The 26,721-nt window shown below is 37.7% G+C and overlaps 1 protein-coding gene across 1 annotated transcript in view; it reads left to right on the forward strand.

The window, feature by feature from the left end:
• Nucleotides 1-2,066: 2,066 nt before the first annotated feature.
• The window catches only part of plxna3 (plexin A3), a 153,390-nt gene continuing 128,735 nt past the window's right edge, over nt 2,067-26,721 (forward strand). Inside the window, exons 1-3 of the mRNA XM_079638597.1 lie at nt 2,067-2,254; nt 15,908-17,190; nt 21,156-21,338. Of these exons, the coding sequence (XP_079494723.1) occupies nt 16,006-17,190; nt 21,156-21,338 (1,368 nt within the window). The 5' untranslated portion in view covers nt 2,067-2,254; nt 15,908-16,005. The remainder of the gene's footprint in view (nt 2,255-15,907; nt 17,191-21,155; nt 21,339-26,721) is intronic.

Here is a 26,721-nt window from a genome sequence, read left to right on the forward strand (position 1 = left end):
GTCATTTTCTCTAAACAGTCATTTACTGGGCCACATGATTTGAATAACTGGATTGCGTCGCTATTTGCTCACAGATTACATCAAACTTCATTAAAAGCAAATAAGCAAAGGACAGATCTGCTGCCTGCAAGTCTCTCCTGAGCAAATTAGTAAAAAAAAAAACACTAAACCACATCATAAGACACCCAGAATGCATAGCGTAAATCTCATCTGACCTCTGGCACGTGACCTCTGTGAAACATTTTACTGGCAAAATCAAAGAGTTGTAAAAGATCAAAGAGCAAATCTGATACTAGAACACTTTTGAGCGGGCTCAGGAGGCTTATTGGAGATCTCTGTTACGCTTCATTGAGGAATCAGCTTTGCCTCAGATGCATCTCTTAAAAAAACGAATTTTCACTCGGGTCATGGCTTTAGGATCATATTGTTTATCATTGAACTTCTGAACGCAGACTGGTATATTTTTAAATGTGAACACACTTTGAGATATTGTTAAGCTCTTTTGAAACTCTTGAAGACACCTGTGGTACGGTCTGTTTCTCAGTAGAAACAGTTTTCAAATTTTGTGTAAGCTGGTAAGTGTGATATTAAAGAGTAGTTCTCCCAAAAATAAAAATTCTGTCATTAATTATGACAACTCACGTTGCTCCAAACCCGTAAGACTTTTGTTCATCTTCGGAACACAAATGAAGATCTTTCTGATGAAATCTGAGAGCTTTCTATTTCTCCATTGACAGCTACCACTTTGACACTTCAAAAAGTTCATAAAGAGATCATAAAACTAATCCATAAATTGAGCGGTTTAATCCAAAAATTTCTGAAGAGACATGATTGCTTTATGTGATAAACAGATTGAATTTAGGTTTTTATTCACATAAACATTAATAAACTCACATATCAGTTGTGGTAAACCAAAGCTCGTGTGAGAACCAATGAGGTTTATTCTTGTGTTACGCAGCACGTCTGAGCTTCTGCAAGAACCAATGAGGTTCATTCTCGTGTTTGAGCTTCAGCAAGAACCAATGAGGTTCAGTCATTCTCATGTTTGAGCCTCTGCAAGAACCAATGAGGTTCATTCTCGTGTTACGCAGCAGGTTTGAGCTTCCCCAAGAACCAATGAGGTTTATTCTCGCACGTCAAGCAGGTTCAGTTGTGCTTCTGTTTATTTTCGCTAATCAAAGTAATCGACTCTCTTCAGAAAAATTTGGACTAAATCACTCAATTAATTTGGATTAGTTTTACGATCTCTTTGTGAACTTTTTTAAGCATCAAACTGTCAGTCACATAAGTTAGCTGTCAACAAAGGTCTCATTTCATCAAAAAGATCTTCATTTGTGTTCCGAAGACGAACGAAAGCCTTACGGTTTTGAAACGGCATGAGGGTGAGTAATGACAGAATGCTAATTTCTGGGTGAACTATCCCTTTCTTTAATCAATATTTTTGGTTTATTTTCCCATAAGAGAAAAATGTATGCAACTTTTAGGAGAACACTAGCATATATAGATGACCTCAAAACTAATAAATATTGACTAAAAGCCACAAAAGTCCAAATTTTATTTCATGAGAGCAGAACGGGGAAGAGAAATTAATCTTTTCACTGAGGAATCTTCCTTTTTTAGGTGATATATTGTTATTTTTTGCTTTTGTTGACTGGAAGATTAAACGATTAGTGTGCATTTATTAGCAAAAAGATGCAACCAATTTCTCATCTCCCAGCATCATGACCTTAATTGTTGTAATCCAGACATATCCGTCTGTTTTTACAGTCTACTCAACATCTGGGTTGTTAGAGAATCTTAGATGAAGGGCGGGATGATGCCATTCATTATGACAGGGATGTTTGAAAACAATACTGTAAAAATATTTACGCATTTCCTTAATAATGAGATGATATTTCGCCGTGTCTTAGAATTAATTTTTAAATTAAATTAAATCAATGTCTGTCTGGGTTATACTAAGTCCCCTGAAAACACATATGCTTTGCAAACGCGTCTAGGCGCACCCCTAGTGTCCGAGTGGTACGCTCCATTTTAAAGCGATAGCTGCGACTCCACGCTTGTAAAGTAAAGCGCGACGCTTTCTTGAGGTACGGACTGGAGAATACCATGCCATCGACGCGTTGAGCTTATTTACGGTTTCACACGGGCGTTTTGCACTGGAAAATAAAGCGATATCTCCGAATCCGCTTGCGATAAGGACCGAGAGGCACTACAAAACCCAACCGTGGATGTAACTGTTGCACTTTGAACACAGGTACGAGTGATACACAAACATTCGCGCGAATGATTCATTCTGATGCATGGATTTATTGTACTGAAATCGCGAATGCATGATCTGGAGATGTAACGCATGCTTCTGTTACTACAAAAAAACAATGCTATCTCGTGGATGAGAGAATAGATGGTTAAACTGCTGTGTGGAAAGGATCCTGATGGATGTGGTCAATAAAGCCAGCAAGAACAAAGGGGGCATTAAAACCAGTGTTTAGCTAAAAGGAGGTAAAATACCCGTGCGTTTGTGCTGTGCATTAAGAAATGCATTAAAATGACTTGACCGTTTCTAGAAGCCAATTCACAATGAATAATTATTCCAGTCTTGCCTGTTGGTGGTTGTGCATGGATCTAACACATGCATATTGACATTTCAGATGGAAAGTTGCTTTAGATAAACAGTACGCACTACAATCAGGGCTTACAATTAAAGAAAATAGCGTTATTTTACTTCTTTAAGGCAGGCAGATTGAATAGATATATGGAAAAGGTGTTATCGTGCACTCAATCTGTTTGTCTGTCACATCTGTAACAGTCACATGACTGAAATATTGTTTTCCTCTAGGCAAATGACCCAAATGTTGTTCCTCCTATTAAAGCCTAAACTAAAATCAAATGTGTTGCTTAATTTGCGCATTGATTTAGTTTATTTCCTTGCATGGGTAATTGATGCATTGAGATAGACTCAGTAAGATGCATTTGATGGGTTTGTACCAAATCTGATCATTCAAAGCCATTGGTGGCAGTTTGATCCATGTCTGGGTGGAGAGGAGAGGGGCTGTGGCTGCCTGCAGTAGCCGGATCAGGGATGCTCTCACCCGGTGTGAGATTAGGTTGAGCTCCGCTGGAGAATGTTAGGTGTGGAGGAGGGGACCGAGCAAAACGCTGTTTTAACACATCGCCGAAAACAATCTCGAATCTCCGATCTTTACATCGGAATATATGCCTTGGGCAAATGATGGATGATCTGCATGGAAAAATGAAAATATACATAAGTACATTATGGAAAATGGAACAAAATGGAATAAAAGTTGGAACATCATAGGTAATAATAATAAAGTATTTATTATTTACATAAATATTAACATTGTTTATATATGTAAATATTAACATTGTTTATATATATATATATATATGTATATATATATATATATACATACATATATTTTTTTTAATTGATATAAAATATAAATAATATAAACAATCAACATTTGTATTTTTTAATTGTGTGTGACTGTATGTGTGTGTATATATATATGTATATGTACAATTATATATATATATATAATGCATGTATATGTACAATTATATATACAATGTATGTATATGTACAATTATATATATATATATAATGTATGTATATACAATATATAATGCATGTATATGTACAATTATACATAATGCATGTACAATTTTTATATATATATATATATATGTATGCATATGTACAATTTTATATATATATATAATATATGCATATGTACAATTATATATATATATATATATATATATATATATATATATAATATATGCATATGTACAATTATATATATAATGTATGTATATGTACAATACAATTATATATATAATGTATGTATATGTACAATTATATATATAATATATGTATGTGTTCAATTATATGTGTGTATGTATGTATGTGTATTATGTATTATGTATACTGCCTGTACAACTATCCTCTATATCTATTAATTTCTCTCCCTCTCTATATAATATTTTATATAGATACAAATGCAAATAATCGATGCATATGTATTTCCAATAGCAGTTGCATTTTATTTTGTAATCCGTTTTAATTGACACTGAACAATATTAAAGTTTCCATATACATTCAGTGTTTAGCTCGATTGGCTCCTCTGTGAAATTACATTTTCTTTAGGACAGATGAAACTGCAGTGTAGCGAACCTAAATGGATTGATAGGCTGGAAATACCTCCATAAATAAACTCAATCAGCGCATTAACCGACAAATTGGCCACTGATGTAAAAATAGAAAGTTGTTTGCAAGCGAGGAGACAAGCGAGGATGCTGTTATTATGGCTCTAGTATACGTGAACCTATAAGCATCACACGTTACCTGGTGCTTCTGGTCACGTACATGTGTAGATGAGTTATAGGCCACATGTTTTTACCCCCAGCACTAAAACGAACACCCATTGAATTCAAAACGAGCTTGCTGAATGTGTTTTGAAAATGCATGCAAGTACTTCGCTAGTCCATCTAAAGAAAATAAGTCTTTTTTTCTTTTTCTCTTGCTGCATTATTAGATGATGTTGCGTTGATGAGATCAGTGCTGGTTAATGAATAACTGTACTCATCAATTGAAGTACAGTTGTGCTGACCTTGTGCAGGCTGTGATCATCTCTATATCTACACCGCCGCCGTCGCCCTCTGCCCTCTTTCATCAGCACACATGCTATTTAGTTGTCTGTTTGATTACCACCGGCCGAGCACCTGAGGATAAATCTGAACTGTAAATTTGCGCTGTGATTCGCTCGCCTCAGAGCAAGGTTACTGTCCTGCGTACTCCGGCCTTGTGATGTCAGCAAGCGGCCCTGCAACCTTGAGTGAGTTGGTTCTGTGGAATAAAACGGTGCGCTCATCCTGTGAGTGTGAGTAAGCCATGAGTACAACTGCCATGTGGAGTCACGGCTTGTGCTAATCACTGAACAATAGCTACTGTCTGTTCTCAAGCTCTCTCGCTCGCTCTCTCTCTGCCTGCTGCCTTCCCAATTCGAATGCTTTGCTTTAGGCCAGTGGATTTGTCTTGTAATATTGGATTAAGGTTTAGTTTGAAATGCTAAAGGTGGAAGTGTCCTGTTCTTTAAATAGTAGAGGTGTGGATATCTTGTTGATAAATCTATTACACATTTAGAAATAAAGTTTTCCAAAAGGCGGTTTTCACAGGGATGCCATAGAACAACTATTTCTGGTTCCCTAAAGAACATTTCAGTCAACAGTCCTTAAAAGAACCATTTTTCTTTGTGTGAAGAACATTTGATTAATCTAAATAACCTTTTTCCACCTTAAATAACCTTACTATGGAAAACGGTTCTTCATCTATGCCATTAAATAACCTTAATTTGAGTTTATTCTGGTGGGTTTATGAGGATTCAGATTTCAGAATGAACTTGAATGTGGGCAAGTTTCATAAAAAAAGCAACATTTTGAGCGAAAAGCTTAGAAAATTGCATTTTTATCAAAGACTACTCCCAGATCGGGTTCAGAATGATGATCGAAACATAGATGGAGTTGATGGAGTCCCTCAGTCAGCACCCAAAGCTTCACAGTCCCACACCTCGTCCTGTGTCGACATTTCATTCAGTAACATCAGGCAGTTTTGATTTATATGCTGTTTAATGTTGATGATCGCGTTATTTTACATATGCATCTGCTTACATATGGCTTGCAAACACACGGAGTGGAACTTTTTGAGCAGAGTGCGCAGTGCACACACACACACACACACACACACACACACACACACACACACACACATATAGCAAAACACTGAGCAGACGCTTTGAAACCGTGCATCTTTGGAGGTGCTCACAAAGTTACAAAACATGCTGCGCCAGAGTAAACCTGAGCGCTGAACACGGGTAGGCTGGGCGGGGCGGAATATTTTTGGCCTTTTTTTCTCTTTCGACCAACAACCGAAAATCACATTTTCAGCAAATAATTTTCGGGCGAAATTTCGGTCCATCTCTAGAAATAAGATTTTGGTCGTATGTATCACCCACCTCTACTTTGTCATTCTTTTTTGCTTTTGTTAAGTTGTAAGTAGAGTTGCACGATTAATCGATAAATCGTGTATATAGCCAGGGCTTCACTAAAACACGCCCGGAACACTTCTCTCTGGAACAACGTCACACAAACCCATCATTTCACCAACAAATGGAAGCTTTATCAGAAAACTAATCAGAAAGAGATCACAAAACTAACATGATAAAAGCGACCGTTTGCTGGCATTTTTGTTGTTTACTTAAAGATGTAAAACCCAAGCATCAATGTTTTACCACAGGTTTACAATAAAAAGTGATACATTGATCATAATTAAATAATTTGTGTCAAAATTGCACATTAGTCAGACAGAAATAAAGTGGTTTACCGTTATTTCACAAAAGACACACACTTATTCAGTCTCGTCTGTTTCTGTTTATCAGTTAGCCTACAGGACATATTTACATCACATTTAGAAAGAATGATCATTTCTGCAAATATGCCACCAAAAATACGACCTGAGGAGCTTTAACACAATACAGTTATATTTTCAGTCAGAGAAACTTGTTGCTTTTTTATGATAGGCCATGGGTTAGGGTTAGATATGGATATCAGACAGTCCAGTAAGAGACGAGACGTACTGACAGATCAAATAAAAACATCATTGTGATAGCCTTTATGATTTGTCTGATTTCTTCCAAGTCATTTTGTTAGTGCAGTCCTTTGCATCGCGTATAAATATTTTTGACCTTATACAGTGATCAGAATCCACATCGGATCAGTTTTGAGCTAAAATGATTTTAAAAGTCTTTAAAGGGATTGATAGTTCACCCAAAAATGAAAATTATGTCATCATTTACTCACCCTCAAGTTGTTTCAAGCCTGTATGAGTTTCTTTCCTCTGTTCAACACAAAAGAAGATATTTTGAAGAATGTTGGTGACCAGACAGTTGATGGACCCTATTGACTTCCATAGCTATCAAAATATAGTATATCACCTTTTAAAAAGTAACATGGCGCTTCAAATAACGATTGTATCGATTACATTGTTACACCTCCAGGTGGCGAAAAGTGACTGTTAAAAAATGTTTTTGCCATTGAATCATTCATTCAAGAGATTTGTTAAAAAAAACACGCTGATTCGTCTACTAATGAAACAAGTGAAGTATTTACCCCGTGACTGAATAAAAAAAATAAAAAAAACATTCATTCAGATTCATTAAACACTTTAAGTAGACTGCAGCAATGAACATTTGTCAGAAATGACACGTTATTTTGTTTAGTTTTCTGTTCAGAATCGTGGGAGAATCATGATCTCTGATTGAACCCAAAACATCTTGATTTTCGAGTTATCCAGAATCGTGCAGCTCTAGTTGTAAGGCTACATTTTTATATAGGGACCTTAGTTTGGCTGTATTGTTCAGTGACTTGCAAAATAGTCTTAAAAAACAACATGAAAAAGAATCGTGATAAGATCGTGATCCTGCCAGAAAAAAATTGACAACATCGCCCACCCATTATTAGTCATGCTAGATGCCATATTTAATGTTTTGCGATTGAAAATGAGGCAGACAGACAGATAGATAGCGGTTTAAAAGGGTTGTGTTGATGTGTACCCAAATGTTGACTGTTCACAATATAAAAAATGTCTTGTGACAACAAACCCTAAATTTAATGTTAAAAACACATTATAAACTGTTAAACTGACTGCATGTTTATCCATCTTTTACATTCAAAGTTTTATATTTCCTTTCCTCTGTAACGGTTATAACTTTTTGTGTTTAAGATTTGTGCCTGGCAGACTATTGGTGACCCGAGTCATATTTAATAGACCATATATATTCATATTAAAACCATAATATTGCAGCTGAACTTTGTTTGACTTGGGTTAGTAAGTCAGTAAATCTCGTTTTAGTAACTACAGCACTTTTTCAAAAGCGGTAGTGCTCAAAAATATATTTGTTATGCTTTTTTCCCCTGCATAGACAATAATTTTTAGGAGTGAAAGAGAGAACGTTAACAAAATATTTGACCCTGGCCTCCAACAGGATGAGACTCAAAACTAAAATAACAAAAAGAGGAAATAATCGGAGGACACATGGAGGTTCCTCAGCCGCCTCTTGTGACCCTGCGAGCTCATAATGCTCAAGGTTATGACCCTCAGAAGAGAAGTGCATTATATATGTGATGCCGGATTATTTTGAGGATTGTATGTGTGGAGGGTTCGGCCCTTTGCTGATATTGTGGTCACTCGAGGACAGAATCGCTTATGGCCACGGCAGCGTCTTGCCAACAGACACAGCATATGATATTTGCCTCATCGCTGTCAGTTATATCAGATGACTTGGGCTTTATTTTACTTTGCTCTTTTTTTCATTTGAAACAATATTTGTGCAGAGAATAAGAGGCATGGGAGGAATGTTTGAACAGTCTGCATTAGTATGAAGCCATTTGTTCCATTTGTTTTGTTTTATGTTTGGGTTGTCAATCAATTAAAAACTTTAATTATTATAAGCCAGTTAATTCATCCAATTAAATGAGTTAATCACACATATCAATATTTTTCTGAGATAAATCACCCAAATGAAGATCGTTCAAAGACGAGAGGAAAGAATTGAATTGACATGACAAAAAGGGGATTTAGAAGTTAATATATTGATCATTTCCATATCTTTGAACATAAATCTGTCACAGTCCCACAGCAAGAGTTTCTCATTTTGTCTGAGGTTGATTTAGTTATTCACACAGGACACTTTTTGTATTCCTAGAGTTATGCGCTGTCTGTCGAATTAATTGTTAATATGGTATCGCATTATTTAAATATATAATGTAATATATTGAATGTTCTAAGATAGTTTTCATAAAGAAAATGTATGTAAAAAATTAAAAGTGTAAATGACGAATTCACGGGATTGGACACATGATATCACACATGAATGAATCCACACTGGGACCAATCAGGACAACAGGGATGCATAAATATATATATATATATATATATATATATATATATATATATATATATATATATATATATATAATATTGGTATATATATAAAAAAAAATATTGGTTGGTGTGCACTTTTACATGGAAAATGGAGATAAAAAATGATATATATATATATAATATTTATGCTTCCCTGCTGGCCTGATCGGTTCCAGTGTGGATTCATCCATGTGTGATATCATGTGTCCAATCCCGTGAAATAGCATTTTTTTTCGTCGTCTTCTTTCTAATCAAGAGCTGTTGACCCTCATTACAGAAGTGAGGAGAAGAGGACGCTGTTGTGAGTCCTTGATTAGATGGACTAGTGATCTCTCTCTCGCTCTCTCTCTCTCTCTCTCTCTCTCTCTCTCTCTCTCTCTCTTCTCTCTCTCTCTCTCTCTCTCTCTCTCTCTCTCTCTCTCTCTCTCTCTCTCTCTCTCTCTCTCTCTCTCTCTCTCTCTCTCTCTCTATTTATTGTAACTACTATGTAGTAACATGTAACTACGTCACCTTAAAATAAAGTGTTACCCCAGTTTTCCTCCCCATGCAACGATTTACCATAGTAATATATATCCCTGACCCCCAGTTTTGAAAAACCCTGCTTTATATCCTTGTATCAATTTATTTTTCTCTCCATTGGTGCTTTTTTTAGTTGTTTTGACAGAGACTGTGATTTCCCTGGTAAATATTTCTATGGGTTATTACCTGCCTGTGTCATTTACAATCATTTAGTGAATTTGTCAAAGCACAGCAGACATGCCTCAGAACTTGAATCGTCTCGAAGCTGTTTCCCTGTGAAAGGAAATAAATGAATATTTTCTGTGTTATTGATATTTCACGGCACTTGCTTCACCCTGACTGTAGCGTGTCAGGTGATCGTGTGATTCTCTCTCTCTCTCTCTCTCTCTCTCTCTCTCTCTCTCTCTCTCTCTCTCTCTCTCTCTCTCTCTCTCTCTCTCTCTCTCTCTCTCTCTCTCTCTCTCTCTCTCTCTCTCTCTCTCTCTCTCTCTCTCTCTCTCTCTCTCTCTCTCTCTCTCTCTCTCTCTCTCTCTCTCTCTCTCTCTCTCTCTCTCTTTCCTGATCCACTAACCACGAGCTCTCATATTGCTCAAGATCGTTGCGCCCCTCTCTACTCGCTCTCACTGAGTTTTGTGCCGTTGGACTCGAGGGCTCAATCTGAAATTGTCCATTATTTTTTCAGCAAGTGACCAAACTGATTGATGTGCCAATTCACCAGTGATGAAGAGGGGCAGCACTGAGCTAAAATTAGTGTTGAAAAACAAAGATGAGTCCATTTCTCCGGTGTGCCATCAAAAAAAGCAAGCGGACGGCACGGGCACGCACTGGCATGTGAAGCGGGTTGTTTTATGGGCTCGTCTCATCAGGATTCCACCCGGCTTCTTGTTTACAGTTCAGGACGGCCAGAAAGGTCACAGGGGGGCGTTTGTCAGAAATATTGATGGTCTTGAAAAATTGCAGAGTGCCCAAACAGTCTTATACATATAAATATTTGTTTTGGGTCGGCGTAGATTTGCCAACTCCAGCAGCGCATAGACACTTCAGTGCTGATGGACGCTAATGCTTTCGGCGACGGCTTCTTCCTTGCAGATTGCATGTTTGCTTTATCCGTGCTTTGTTTTGATGGGAAATTTAGTGCAAAATAAATGGTTTAATTGTGATATATTTTGTGTTTGCACTGTTCCCTGGCCACCCGTTGTGTGTTTTAGCATTATGAAAACGGCTATAAACACTGTAAAGACTATGGAATCTGCCTGATTTGATATTAAGATGTACAGTAACGCTTCGATCTGAGCAGATACCCCCTGACGCTTATGTGACTTTCTCTCTCTGTCTGTCTTTTTCTGGGTTCAAGCATTCTGCTTAGGCATTCAGCTTTTGCACTGGCACCAGCCGGCTTCCACTGTGCTAATCAAATTACTGTGATTGCTGTTCAATAGCTTCTCCTGCAAATCAGGGAATGTATTACAATACATCATTATAATACAATGAGCAAGGATTTCAGATTTTAGGAACCTGAAAGGCTGCAGTGATTTTTCCAGCATTGTTTGCAATGTTAAATTACAGGAATCTTTCAGAGGTGCGCTTTATCTGATGGCATCACAGTAATTGACATCGTTCTTCCGCTTTAATTTTTTTACCATGCAGATCTCAGTTGTGTTGTAAATACTTCATCTTTATGTGCACTGTTTGTGAAATTCCTGAATTGATGTGTTTTGTAGCCTACATACTTTTTCAATTCGGTCTTAGGTCTGAAACTTGCAGATGCATTTTTTTGTGATTTATATGACAATCATCATTCAGATGTTGTTATTGTTATGCAAAAATGCTGTTTGTTTTGCTTTTGTCCAACGGGAGAAATGCAGATTGCATAATTTGCGCTTTAGATGACCTGCTTTTTCATTAATTGAACCTAAAGTAGCTATAGTGAGAATTAGATATTGTGATATATTATTCTATCACTGCCACAGTATTTAAACTTCAATAAAAAAATGTGGCAGTAGCTTGAGCACATGTTTTCCAGAGACTCTTTAGTCCTGCCACATGCAGAAAAACTGTAGTGCTTAGTTTGTGGTTGAAGTGAAGCCTTATTCCGCCTGTGTGTGCTTAATGTGGCCCTTCCTGACCCTTCCCTTCCCTTCTCTTCGGAGAGATAGACAGAAAGAAAGGGAGACAGACAGCAGAAGCCGTGCAGACCTCTTTCATTCCTGCTGTTCTGCCAGTGGGGGAAGCAGTGATTGAACAAACGACCGACGTGTCTGATCTGCAAACCGCTTGTGTTAAATTATTATAGTGAATGAAATGGTGCTACAACCTCTTGCTGCGTTTTTTGTGTTTTTTTCTTTCTTCTCTCTGCCGTCTTGTAAAAATCGAGAAAGGTGGTCCAAAAATGGTCGCATTTTGCAATCTTGTTTCTTGCCGGTGCGAGTAAGTTTTGTTAGGTCGCACTGGTTCCACCACCAAGTTGTCCAATAAGAGCTGCCATTTCTGTTGCATATCAAAAAAAGATCGAAAGGCAAACTAAAGCAGAACGAAACCACTTCTGGTTTGAGGTTATTATAGTTTTGCATGTTTAAATTAGTTTTTATTTGAATATTATTTTAAAATGTCCTATACATTTCAGTTTAGATTTAGTTAGTTTCATTAAGTCAACATTAATCAACATTAAATGTGAACTGATTTATATTTAGTTTTTATATATTTAGTTTCAGTTTTAGTAATTATAGTTTAAATGATCACTTAACAAAACACTTATAAAGACATTTAATAGCACCAAAATGTAATGTTTGCCGTTTACAGTTTACCTTTGTGCAAATTCTGCAAAACAATAGTTTTTTTTGAGATTGAACAAATAACCAAACAAATGCAACTTTAAAGTAAAAAAAGATTCATTCATAATGAGAAATCTTGTTAAACCTGTGGTGTATAAGAAAAACAATACGCAAATGATTATTCTTTAATGGCTATTTCTATGATTAATCCTTTCAAATATTATTCTTGTATTGATCAATTTATGCTTTGTCTATTATATTATATTTTAATATCATATACTCATATACTCATATTCATGTGTTCTATTCAGACCAGACATTTAGTTTACTTTTACTCTGAAAATGTATAGGTCTATTTGTGAGCTAGACATGCTATTTTATTAACGTTTTCTGCTCAGTGTGGTATCCTGTCTCATGTGTGTTATCTTGTTAATTATTAAGTTTCACATTAGATCAGCTGTATTTGCATAAGGACATGATGGAAATACTTATTTGGCCATTTCAGCCTCTTTAGGGCTGGTTCACACAAAGCGGTTTTGCTTTGAAAAACGTGAGACGCGGGCAGTGGAATGGGGAAAAAAGCGCAAGGTCTCGAGACGCGTCTTTTAAAAGTTGAACTTAACTTAAATGGCGCTAGAACGGCGTGTCATGCACGAGACGCTGCAAAAGACGTGAGCGCAATGGTCATACATGTCCGTTTAGCGCGTGTGTATACATTGAAAAATAAAGTAGCGCAGTCCAATGAAAAAACTTGATTTTCCGGTACAGGATGAGAGTTTCGTTTTAGTTTTTCATTTATGTTGAAATTTCTATTTTATTTCAGTTTACGTAAATTGTTTTTTGATCAATAGTTTAGTAGTTTCTTAGTTTCAGTTTTTGTTCACGAAAATAACCTTGCGCAGCACCAACAGTTTATCAGCTTGGACCAATATTAGACAGCGCAAGCTCAGAACAGGTTTACTCATGAGCCGATCTTGGATCTTGGACACAGCACTGGGAGATCCAGTGAGAAAGCGTCTGAATTCGCTGCAGTATTAATAATATCGCTGCGAGATCTAGTGAGAAGCATTCAAATTCAGTATCTGTCTCTTATTAGCAATCGCGACCTGCTTCATACCACAGTCATGTTAAAAACACCAATATATTCACTCATCCATAAACATTATTAGATCTTTCGGCAATACATCAAGTTCCATATTTCCGCTTAATGCGTCATCAACCTACACCTTTGTTATTGTAAGAGGTTACGACCCCTAGCAGTGAAAAAAATTACATAACTAACTCTGTAACCATGGTATTGTGGCAGAAATAGTCTAATGTTTTTACATTGTTCATTTCAGGGTTCGTACAACCTTTTAAGAGTGAAATTCAAGCACTTTTCAAGGACTTTAAATTGCCTCTCACTTTTCCCAGCACTTCAAAGCTCTAGATTTTTAGGTTTTTACATGTTACTGTTGTTAATAAAAGTTAATTTGATCTGCATCTCAACTCCAAGCTCAGTGCTTTACTGTCAAATGTGCATTTTCAAGAAATAGACATTTAATATGATATATTACTGCACTTAATAATGCAAAATAATAGGCATTTTACGATTAAATTACCTTTATGAAAAAAAGGTATTCATAAATTCCCCCAGCACTACCAGATCAGGTGCTGGTCTTACCTTCTGTAGATCTTGGTGACACCGTTGCTACTGCTCTCAAATGTTAGTCTGGAGCTCTGATACTGGAAGTGGATGATTTTCATGGCATGAGGGTTTTCCCTGGCCATTGAAAACATGGATATACGTATCAAGCAATTTTAAAATGGAATTTTCCTGGCCTTGAAAGTTATGAAAATGAATAAAATCATGGAGTTTCTAAAATTAATGTAAATTGTTCTAGTCATTGTTCTAAGATATTTAATTGGCAGAATTTTTGTTCTCAAGCCACAGCCTGATTTGTAACCACATTTTGGTTCTCTGAATTATTTGGTCGAACCGGTTCCCAAATTGCTCTGAATGATACATTAGCAGATTGATTGTAATTTTAACCATTTTTAAAAATACTTTTTCAATAATCACGATTGTTTGGAAAGGTCATGAAATAGTATTGGTGTGGGAACCCTGCATTATTGTTTTGAAATGTAAAATAACATTTGACAACAGGCCTTTTGAAGAGGGTTTCTACTGTCCACCCTTTTCTCCTCCAAATCACAATGAGCCAGAATCACTTGGTGTAATCTGAATCTGAACCAGAATCATTAAATTCCTTATGATTCCCATCCCTGTTCTTGCTGTCTGGTTAAGGGGTGCTTCCTAATTAACAAATGCGCTTGCTTGGGATTAGTGCTTGCAATGACCATAAAGGTTTATTAGCAATCCATTGAGTGAAAAGAGTGGGAGTGACAAGGCTTGGCACCAACAGAAGCCACTCGATCAATACATACCCCCAAAATCCCCTCACCCAGCTGTCACGCACTGGCTCACAGTCCACTCTGAGTCACTAATGCCTCCAAATGGCAGGGCTGGATTGATTCTCAGACAGAAGTGATGAAATTCTGATTGTTGGGCTTTAAAATCGGCCATTGTCAAAATTCATTGCACTAGAACTTAAATCTTCATTCCCGGTAAGAAACTCCAAGAACGCTGTGGCATAGAGCCGTGTGAATGTTAATGAACGTTAATGTTAATGACCGCCACATCGCCTCGAGTCCCACGGAGGAGCTTCAGAAGGATGACAGGAGGTGACGACAGTGCAAGGAGAAAGTCCAGCCTTGTCCTCTCTTCTTGCACTGTCGTCACTTTTATATTTCCGGAGCTCCTCCTGGGACTCAAGATCGGTGTGGCGCGTAGGTGACGCTCATTAACACTCACGCCACCGGCTCCATTCCCACGGCTCTCTGCCCTGCCCTGCTTGCCACAAATACCTCTTATACAGGTGTACAAGACAGATGAATACATGCAACACATGACTATTCACATATACACACCAACAGTGCATTTTCGATGTTCAGAAACTTGGCCCGTCTAACCAAGGTGTGGTAATACAGGAAGTTGGATATGTTTTATGGTAGACAAGGTATGCATTGCCAAGGAATCATATGATCTTGGTAGTGTTAGCACTTTACTCGGTTGATTGAGCTACATGGATTCTCAGTAAAATGGGGGAATATCTGCCAAAATTGTTTGTGGTTTTATAGAACACTTGAAGCTTTGCATATCCTTCCAAAGAAGTAGATGAAGTGTATTGTTACTAGATGCATGATCATCAATTGCTTGATCAATTGCTTGATTTCTTTTTGCGTTGGTTGTTTTGTGATACTGATATATTATTGCAGCTTTAGAAAGAGGTTGTTATTGAAGAATGAGTCAGCGCACTTATATTGTAGTATATTGCAAACCAGCAAGAAACAGAATGTTTGATTATAAGGTTCAGAGTGTGGGTCAAAAAAACTAAATTATGACTTTTTTTTTTTTTTCCTTTGCAAAAAACATTGCCTTGGGGAAAAAGTGAAATCTTAAAGTGTGATGACCCCTTTAATGCAATTAAACTTTTAAAGATAAGACATTGCTTTGCCTGCATAATCCATTTTCAAACGTTTCTAATTTTTTCCCTCGTTTCTCCCTCTTTCATTGTAGACATGAACCACTGAGACAGCAAAAGAAGAAAAAGCCTGGAATAAGCTTGAGGGAAGAGCTTCGTCTCATTCCCCCCCCACGATTGAAGGTTTGGAATCATGAGGTCCCTGTGGCTGCTGATATTTGCCGTCTCTGTTTTGACCGGGACCATCATGGCGTTCCCCATGACTCCTACGGAACACCCTGAAGTCACTGGAAGCTTCAGCGTTAAAGACACGAGCCTCACGCACCTCACGGTGCACCGCAAGTCTGGCGAGGTGTTTGTAGGCGCGATAAACCGAGTCTACAAGCTCTACGCCAATCTGACCGAAATACGTTCGCATCAGACGGGTCCCGTGGAAGACAATGCCAAGTGCTACCCGCCCCCCAATGTACGAGCCTGCAAGCAGAATCTGGAATCCATAGACAACGTCAACAAATTGCTGCTGGTTGATTACGCTGGCAACCGCCTGGTGGCCTGTGGAAGCATCTGGCAGGGCGTGTGCCAGTTCCTGCGGCTGGAAGATCTCTTCAAGCTTGGTGAACCGCATCACCGTAAAGAACACTACCTCTCGGGAGCCAAAGAGTCAGATGGGATGGCTGGAGTCGTGGTGGGCGACGATGACGGAGACTTGAAGAAGAAAAAGAAAGGTGGTAGTCGCCTTTTTATCGGTGCTGCCATCGATGGCAAATCTGAATATTTTCCAACCCTATCCAGCCGTAAACTGGTGGCTGATGAGGAGAGCGTGAACATGTTCAGCTTGGTCTACCAAGATGAGTTTGTGTCTTCACAAATAAAGATACCTTCTGACACCCTGTCTCAATATCCCGCGTTTGACATCTACTACGTTTATGGGTTCTCCAGCCGTACGTACATCTATTTCCTCACTTTGCAACTGGATACCCAGCTCACCCAGGTTGACGCGACGGGCGAGAAGTTCTTCACCTCCAAAATCGTCCGCATGTGCTCCAACGACACCGAGTTCTACTCCTACGTCGAGTTCCCGCTTGGGTGCACCAAGGATGGTGTGGAATACCGACTTGTTCAAGCCGCCTACAAACACCGTCCTGGGAAGATTATGGCCCAGGCTCTTGGCCTGTCTGAGGATGAGGATGTCCTGTTCGTGATCTTCTCCCAGGGTCAAAAGAACAGGGCTAACCCACCAAGAGAAACAGTGCTGTGCCTCTTCACACTGCACCAGATTAACCTGGCCATGCGAGAGAGGATCAAGTCGTGTTACCGTGGGGAAGGAAAGCTGTCTCTGCCGTGGTTGCTCAACAAGGAACTGCCTTGTATTAATACGGTGAGTCTTTGAATTGAACTCTCTCTCTGTCTGTCTATCTCTCTGGCAGTCTGGTAAACTAACTTAAAGTGATAGCAATAGATTATGGTGACGATTTAACCCTTTTTTCCGAAGCATATTTTCCTTTTGTTTCCCAAACAATTTACTAGGGGTGGACGATATGACCAAAATCTTATATTATGATAATAATACAATATATATCACAATAGTTATTTTTGCTTTGATATCAAAAGTTTAGCATTTTATTTAAGATTTTATTTTAATGAAGTAGTATACATTTAAAATGTTGTCCATTTACTTATTACTGATTATAACTTTAATGTAATTATCAGCATATTGGTATTGGTCATAATATTTTATGTTGGTGCCTCCTTAATCTCTAATCATGTGCCTATCCATATCCAAGCTCTAAAAAGATGGGTTGATAATGTTTTTGAAGCCTCGTACCCTAAAATCTGATTGGTTAATTTGATTTTGATTGTTATTTCCATGTTGACCCAGCCAGGAACATGTCCTTGTTTCAATCATGTTGTTAAAGCTTATATTATATATTTAACTTATGTTAAAGTGTCATTATAGGTACCTGTACAGTAACAGAGAGTTTCCATGCTCACATAATTGCAGACCTTCAGTCTATAGTCTGTTTTCCATTTTATTTCTATTGTTGGTCCTGGAAAACTAATTTGTGGATGCTAGACATGATTCCCATTGACCTAATTGTGACGTGTTGCAGACTTTTCAGGAATGCCTGTGTAGGGGAAACTGTCTAACATGATTACACATCTTAATCTGATGTAATGTATCTTTGATGAAAAATCTATTCAAACCAGACAGGGTAGGAAGCAATAGCTTATTATGTGAGAGATGAAGAAGGTGATGGCTAGACATCAAAATCAATACGCCTCTGACATTTTAAACCAGTCAAGTGTACCACACATGGTCTGTCTCTCTAGAAACCCTTGACGCTTTATTTATGAATCTTTAATATTTGTCTCCTGTAATCTAGTGAGCAAAGACAAATCACATTTATGATTGCATGGTATTTATCTGCCTTGAAGCTAGGCAGAGGTTTCTTCTACAATTTAAAAATCCTTTAAAAAGTGCGTTTACATCAACTATGTCCAAGGGTTAGGTATATGCATTACCTAAGGGTTAAGCATCCTGTCATTTTGTAGATAATTCATGGTACAATATCAGTATTTTGCACTTTTCAGTAGCAGATGACAATGTGCTGCTACCTGAAAGCGAAATAAAGAATTAGGGATGTATCAATGCATGGTTTTAGAATGAAATTTGATTATGGAATTTATTATTTCTATGATACCCAGAATGCTACAAAGGCTAATGCTGATTGCGTGCACATTCCTTCAACAAATGCTGAGAATGCATGACCGAGGAATAAAGGGTGCACTTAAGAAAGGTTATGCTGCCAAATTCAGCCATTTTTCATGTTTGCGTGTGTCTATTTGAGTAATAAGGTAATATTTTATACTTTAAAAGATATTTTATTGCTTAATTATGATATATAATGTTTATGTACTGGAATATTCAAATAAATAATTTGGAATAATTTAAAAAATATGCTGAGACTTGCACCTTTTGATGGTAATTTCTTTGTAATTAGTTAGACCTTTCTATATTTAAGATATAGGCCTACCTTATCTAAAAAAACTTTAGTTTAGTAAACATTTGTGTTTTCTATGCAAATCTAATCTATCATACATATTCAACATTCTGTCAGTTTGTATCGAGATACTGAAGCCATAATTTTGGTTTTGAACCAACCCTAGTGTACATATTGAATCATTTTGCTGCATGTTGTTTGATATGTTAGTTGTCTGGTAGTTATTTACGAACTCTGGGCTTGTAAATTTAAGATCTCGTTTTGTTACAGTAGCAATGTTTACCCCCTGTAAAAAAAACAAAAAACAGACAGCGTTAGCAAACTGGGAGAGTTTGTTTTTTCTTTTTTTCTTGCCTGGAGGACAACTAGACGAGAGGACAATTTGCGTCCGTGGCTGTAATTGCTCCGGGAACAATAGCACAACACCTCGCGGCCCAGCCAGAGCAGATGGGGCGAAGATGGCGAGTGCCGATGACCTCGTTCATTTGGGGGGAGTGGCTGTGGCTGTTTTTATGAGCACCAACAGGGTTCCCCATGACTGATGCAAATCTGCTCCTGATTCCAGCGCTGCGGCTGTCGTGGTATTATTAGCTTTTTCTCATGCACGGCAACAGACCTCCCCTTATAATGAGAGCGTGCGTGTCTGCCGCAAGCTCATGCTTCGTTTAATACATTTACCCTTCATATGCATGCACAAAAACAAGCCGTTCGACCAGCCTACCCCCCCCAAAATCATCATTCAACGGCACGCTCTCTATACGCCCATCGCCTCGGAAGAATTCAGGCGGAAGGTGCCAAGAAATTCAGCTGTTGCTGTAGCACCTTTGTGTTTGTCATTACCGCCGCAAAACGTCTTGCTGTTCGAGCTGATATCATTCATCCTGACCTCGCGCTGCACTTTACAGATTTTTAGTGTGTGCCGTTGGAGGTCCAGAGGAAGCTAGATTAAAGATTTCTGTGTGTTCTGTCAAACTCTGAGAACCTGGTAATGACTAATGAGTCAACAGTTCACCTCCAGGAATGAACCGGGAGACTAGGTTGGGTACTCAATGACATCATGGTTCGGCCGATTGATATGTTGCAGATGTTAGTTTGCGCAATTGATTTTTGAATAACAGAATTGGTAACCCTACATGTAGTTGTTTTTAGTGAATCTTACTTTTTTTTTTTGCCAGATTTAAGAGCTTTGTGTGTTCCGCCGAGCTCCGGGAACCTGGTAATGAGTCAATAGTTCACCTCCAGGATGAACCGGGGAACTAGGTTGGGTGCTTGATGATATCATCAATTTTGGACGATTGATATGTTGCAGATGTTAGTTAACGCAATTGATTTTAGAATAACTCTTCTGACATTTCCTTGAGGTGAAATGACATGAGGTAATTTTCTTGTATTTTTCTCCTCCTCTATGTCAGCGGACAGCCTTTAAAATCCGCTGAAATAATGCTTTTCAGAGACACTCTGAGGGCAAATGGTGCCTCTTTCGGGAGAGAGCACATCTAAAGTGATAAAGCACTGACAGTGAGGTAGATTGCAGGATGATGTCATGTCTCACCGGTCGGTGCGCGCCAGGCCCTGGTCTGATCCCCATGGGCTCACTTTCACAGCCTCTGTTTGGGTGGCTCTTCTCTGTCTGATCTATTAGCGGGCACTTCCTGTCTCAGATGCTGTGATTTGACGACAGCTGAAGAAAGCTGTGTCTTCAGGACATTTTGGAGATTATGGTTTAGGATTTGCTTGTGTGGATAGTATTTATTTAGTATTTTTATAGTATTTAATAAAAAATTATATAGTATTTAATAAAGGTCACAATTTTTTTTTTTTAATTTATGCATTTTTATTGACCTTTAATATCCCCAAAACAAGGGCCACTATGGTTTAACTAATACTTTTAGATTAACAAGATGGCTATATTTAATTTTTTTATTTTAATCTTTAATTTAAAAAATATATACATTTAATTTTTTTCACTGTAACCCTATCGTGATTTTAGTTGTTTTTATTAAATTTTTTTATTTTATACCATTCACTTTTAAAATGTAATTATTTGTTAATTTTGTTTTCTGATTTTGTTTCAAATCACTGTAACTCATTTGCTAACCCTATCATGTAATTGTTTTTACTGAATCTTAAATATTTCATATTAATTTTACAGCATTCATTGTTTACAATACATCAGTTTAATTATTTTGTTTAATTTACTTCGTTATTTAAAAAAGTACCCTCAGACTTTTTATCAATTTTTTTCTACACATGGCCCATTTCAGGCCAGAACATGAACACAAAAACAATCTTATAAATAATAACTAATTACTCTTGATTGTTTTGTTTTTGTGTCCCGTAGCCCAAGCAGATTGGCGATGATTTCTGCGGCCTGGTTTTGAACCAGCCTCTCGGAGGATTGAGGGTCATTGAGGGCACTCCTCTGTTCGACGACCGCTCTGACGGGATGGCGTCCGTGGCTGCGTACACATACGGAGATTATTCGGTGGTGTTCGTGGGGACTCGCAGTGGCCACCTCAAGAAGGTAAGAAATAACCAGTCTGTGTGTTTTACCGCTGACTTTTTAGCGCAGATATCGCCATCGCCTGGGCTTTCGGTGTCTTTTTGGAGTTGGTTGTTTGGGAATATAGTGATCGATGGTCATATAGTGATATGGTGAAGATGTGCTCAAGGGAGTTTGCTTATATTTGAAGTGCACTGACTGACTAATCGGTTACGAATTCTTCTAATCCGTCAGTGATGGTGTACTACATTGGAAGGTCAAAGTCAACAGTGTGTGCAGTGTGTTACTTCTGTAAAGTGGCGTTTCTCAGAGTGAAACAAGATATTCAGCAAGAACTTGAGGCTTATCCATAGGGAATTGATTGATTTGTGATTTCTGACATATTTGTATGGCTGTTGGATTTGAACTAGTAAGATGGACTGGTGACATCAGCAGAGAAGAAAAAGGTTTTCTTTTTATTTATTCATTTTTTATTATTTAAGTCAAGCTAGTTTTTTTTACATTTTCACGATTACAAATGCAAACTTTTTTAAATAAAAAATAATGTGCAAATTATGAACGAGAATGTGCATTATAAAGCTAAATGGGGGGCAGTTTATTTTATTTTGTTGTTATTTTTTAATTTTATGTTGCCTTAAATACTAGAGAGATATCATAATAATCATAATTTGACTAGCTTTTTCACAATTTGGAGAGGCAGAATTTAGAGTCTGTAAGATTTTGAAAATGTTTTCCAAAATACTGTGAAAACTGTCCATCCATCCATCCATCCATCCATCCATCCATCCATCCATCCATCCATCCATCCATCCATCCATCCATCCATCCATCCATCCATCCATCCATCCATCCATCCATCCATCCATCCATCCATCCATCCATCCATCCATCCATCCATCCATCCATCCATCCATCCATCCATCCATCCATCCATCCATCCATCCATCCATCCATCCCCTCTCCCCCCAAAGGCATTTTTAGGGCAGTGTCTTAAGTTAAGAGCAGTAAAAAAAAAAAAGTAACACGCATTTCAAGACATTCTGTTCCATTGTGTTGTACACCTTCTTGTTGTTTTTTTCCAATAGGGGTCAGATGAACGCCAAACAAGTCTATTTATACACTCTCAGAAAAATAGGTACAAAGCTGTTACTGGGGCAGTACCCTAGGGTACAAGGTACAATGTACTAATATGTACACGTAAGGTAAATAAGGTACAAAGATGTACCTTTTCGCTTTTGTACATTAGGGTACTGCCCCAGTGTACCTTTTTTCTGTGAGTGTATATTATCTTTAATTATTGCAACCTAAAGAAAGGACCTTTCCTTTTTATTCCAACACGTACACAAACCTCCAACAAAGCCATAATAAAAGCACCACCTTGTGACTCACTTGTCCAGACCAGAGCAGGCAACAGCTGGGGATGTTTAAAGAATAATATGCCCACTGGTGAGTTTATGATGGTTCTCCACAGAAGTTACTAACTTTTCTTTTCTCTTCCCCTCAAACAACAGCTTGACTCGTTCATAGCTAGCATTTCGGCCCATATATGCACACTGAACCTCGGGGGAGCCAAAGCGAGAGGGTGGAGTCGTTTTTTTAGGCCTGTCGTAAATAGTTCAAGCTGTGTATGAAGAGAGAGAGAGAGACCCAGTCGGCATTAAAGTTTAACATTACTCAGCAGCCAACCGGCCTGATACGTGTCCTATATTAGGTCATCCCGTGGAACTTTTATTTGCAACGGCTTTAAGTTCCAGTTCATTGAGAGTATTAAAGGAATTAGATTAAATGTGAGGCCGATGAAATCGCTCTGAGAAGCTGACTTGGCTCTTTCTCAGCAGACATCATAATTAAAATGAGGTAGATGGGGAGGAAAATATGCTACAGTTTGTGTGCTTTCGCCGTTCCAGCTCCCAGCTGGAGAATATAAATGCGATCGCATCCATTCTCCGATCGGAATGAGGGAGCAGGGGTCAGTCCTGTGAGAGCCGTCCTGTTTCGGATTATTTACAGGAGTTTGTGTCTAAACATGTCCTGATGTACCTCTCGAAGCCCCGGTGCGATCGCTGCAGATCAGACTGTTTGGAAACAGGGATCCGGAGTTTGAGTTGTGCGATTGTTCGTCGTTAATAAACAGAAATCGCCGTTCGTGGTCATGCTGATAATAAGCAGCTCTGTTTGTTGATGGAGATTATATGATGTTGCTCATCCATATGGCCTTCATATTGACCGCAAATCACAATAAACAGAGATGTGGGGAAATCGTAATGTTTGTATTTTCTTGCAAACATTCTGTCAGGATGAAATGCTAAACGGCTTGTGTACGAGACTCGCTCAGATTCTGGTTGTTATTTCGTATATGTACTGTTTATTCCTCCGTAAACAGGAGACATGGAGTAGCTGGAGAGGAAGTGTGGAGGGATTTAGCTCATGTTGCGAGGAAAATTTCAGAATCGGATGACTGAACACACCTGCAAGCTTAATATTGCTGTTTGTATCGCTTCTATGTGCTTACAAGTAACCAATGGAATAGATTTCATATCAGGAACTAAAAGTATAAAAGTATAAAAGTTCAAAATGAAGAGCAAAAACTTGATCTATTATTAGCCAAGATTTTCATCAGAACAAGATCTTGTATTCAAATGTATTTTTATCAATTTATAATATATAAAAAATATGTTTACATATTTTTCTCTAAATAATTATTCTAGAGTAGTAACGTCAGTATTTTTGGGTAAGCTAGTGTATACTACCATTTGAAAATGTGGGATCTGTTTGCAGGATTCTTTGAATAGAAATGAACAGCATTTATTTAAAATATAAATCTTTTGCAACATTACAATTGTCTTTACTGAAACTTTTGATCAATTGAATGCACCCTTACTGAATAAAAGTATTAATTCTTTAAAAATGAATAAATAAAATCCCAACTTTTAATGGATAATTCAAAAAGACTGTTATCTGTTATCGGCTTGAATCATTGAAGGAATTTGTCAGGATGCGTGTACATTTTGATATTGAGTTAAGAGCTCAGTACAATTCATTTTTGCTTAGCACCCAATACCATTCTAGTTTCTAAAACTGCATTGTTTGAACATGCTGGCTTTGGCACAAGAAAGAAATGTGTTTTTACTGAAATTTCTAATCTTCCTTTGGCATATGAATAGATGATTACATATAACTCATTTAGCCACAAAAAGCATCATTTATCTCTCTTTAAACGGTCTGTGAAAGGCCTGTTGCGGTGATTGTGTACAGTGGTTTTCAGAGTGTTGGGCTACCTGCTATAATGTGGTGTAGAGAATACAGGAGGAGGCTGGGTAATTGCTCTGTATCTCCCCTCGCAATGGCTTGTTTGTTTTGGCAAGAGAAAAAAGACGGCAAGCCGCTTTTCTCAAGCTGTACGGAAATCACCCATGAGTCTTTAGTGCTTCCTGTCCCTAGTTGGCTGCAAGTCGAGTCAGTCTGGATGTCGTTTGGACTGCTAGAGTCACAATACTGAAGAGTTTTGTTACAATCTAGTTTCTCTGTCTATAAAAGAAGTGCCTTTAATTGGCTATTACATTTTCTCAAACTTAGTAATGTTAAACTTGATCTCTTAAATGTTCCCAGACCGGAATGATACTTCAAATTGTGTCTTATTGTTGTGGTCATACATTTAACACATAGTTTTCACCTAAATGCCAATGAAACGGGTGTAAAAAATAATCTTACAATGAGGGACCTGAGCCATACAGACCACATATATATATGTATATATATATATATATATATATTAGTGAACTGTGACTCTTGAACATTGGCCCTCTCACCCCCTTTCCCTCATTGGGAAAAAAGTAAACTCAGCCTAAAATCAGCCTTGCTTACCGTGCCTTCTTCTTCTTTAGTGCTGCATAAGTTATCTTTGACAAGAAATACAAGAAGCAATCAGCACAGTGAGTTTGAGAGTTATCACCAAAATAAAACAAAATGTAATAAATCCTCCTCATTATCCTCAAATCCTCATTACAGATAATTGCATCATCACACAATCAGTGTGTTCATAGGGCTGTGACGATAACCGCAATACCGCAGTAATGAGATGCCTACCGCGGTGTGGAGGTCATCATCGCACTTTTTCTTTTCTTTTTTTTGTATTTTAATTTAATTTTTTACAGATAATGTTCAATTACATACACACAACAAACACAGGCATAAAAGACAAAAGCATAACGTAAACAGTTGGAGTTAGTTTTTAATTGCAAGTGCTTATCGCGATACTTCTCTTATGTGGTATATAGGTTATAAGTTACAGTTAACGCGCTAGCCGGGTGACATTATTCAGACAGAATATTAGTGATGATGACTTTCTCGCAGAGATGGCAAAAGAAGAGAAAGCTGTTGGGGTAACAGTCCGTGGATATAAACGCACTCCTCCAAACGCAACTTGTTCAAACTTTTTGAATATTTTATTGTACAAAAAATTTGTTACAAACGATGACAAAAACTGTTCCATAATTCCTATTCAACTTAAAAGATATAGAAAAAAAAACAAAGTTATGGAAATAAATATTGTTATTATTGTTAATATTATGTTTATTAGCCTGTGTTAATAATTCGATTTTTTCAACGCAAAATGTATTTAGTAGCCTATTGTATCATCTCGTAAATAACTGTGCAAAACTTATGGAAACTAGGGATGGGCATTTCAAGCAAAAGTAATATTCGATGATCGCTGGGAATTATTCGATTATTATTAGAAAATCGCATCTGTCCCTCACTGGTCAAACTCCGCTCCGATATTAAATTTACATGTTGTAGTCATTAAAGAAAACGTATTTAGTTTCATATTTATGTTTAAATAATAGAATGTTATATTTAACTGCCAAACCGCGTGATTTGTTGCTTTTTCACCGCGGTAGGAAAAAATCCAATACTGTCACAGCCATATGTGTGCATTTCAGTGGAATATAGTGACAACTGGCCAGTTTGCAAAACATGTTACACACAAAACCAACAAAATGTAATGTAAGCCGACACATGACAGCGCTCAGACCAAAGCAAATGAGCGACAGACACTTCCACATCATAGACAGTGAACATCGATCATGGCATTTTCACAGCAGCCGATTAAAGGAATGGAACCGACAGAAATAAACTTATGGTTTGGGAAAATATTTGACTATTATACAGAATCACAGCAAATGTGCACAATCTTCGCTTAGTTGGTAAATTTATAGATTCTGAAAAATGACTGTTTTATCAAATAAAGCTTCTAACATTGGCAGCGGCGGCCAGAATAAAATCAGTTGGCACGTGACCTATTCTATTTTGAGTAACCGCAAACAATTCCAGCAGTAAAGCTTTAGCTTCTTTGATGCTGTCATACAGGGATATCGATTATGATTGCTGGGGATGAAATGATTTC

The sequence above is a fragment of the Phoxinus phoxinus genome (genome assembly GCF_949152265.1).
Source record: "Phoxinus phoxinus genome assembly, chromosome: 15".
NCBI lineage: Eukaryota > Metazoa > Chordata > Actinopteri > Cypriniformes > Leuciscidae > Phoxinus > Phoxinus phoxinus.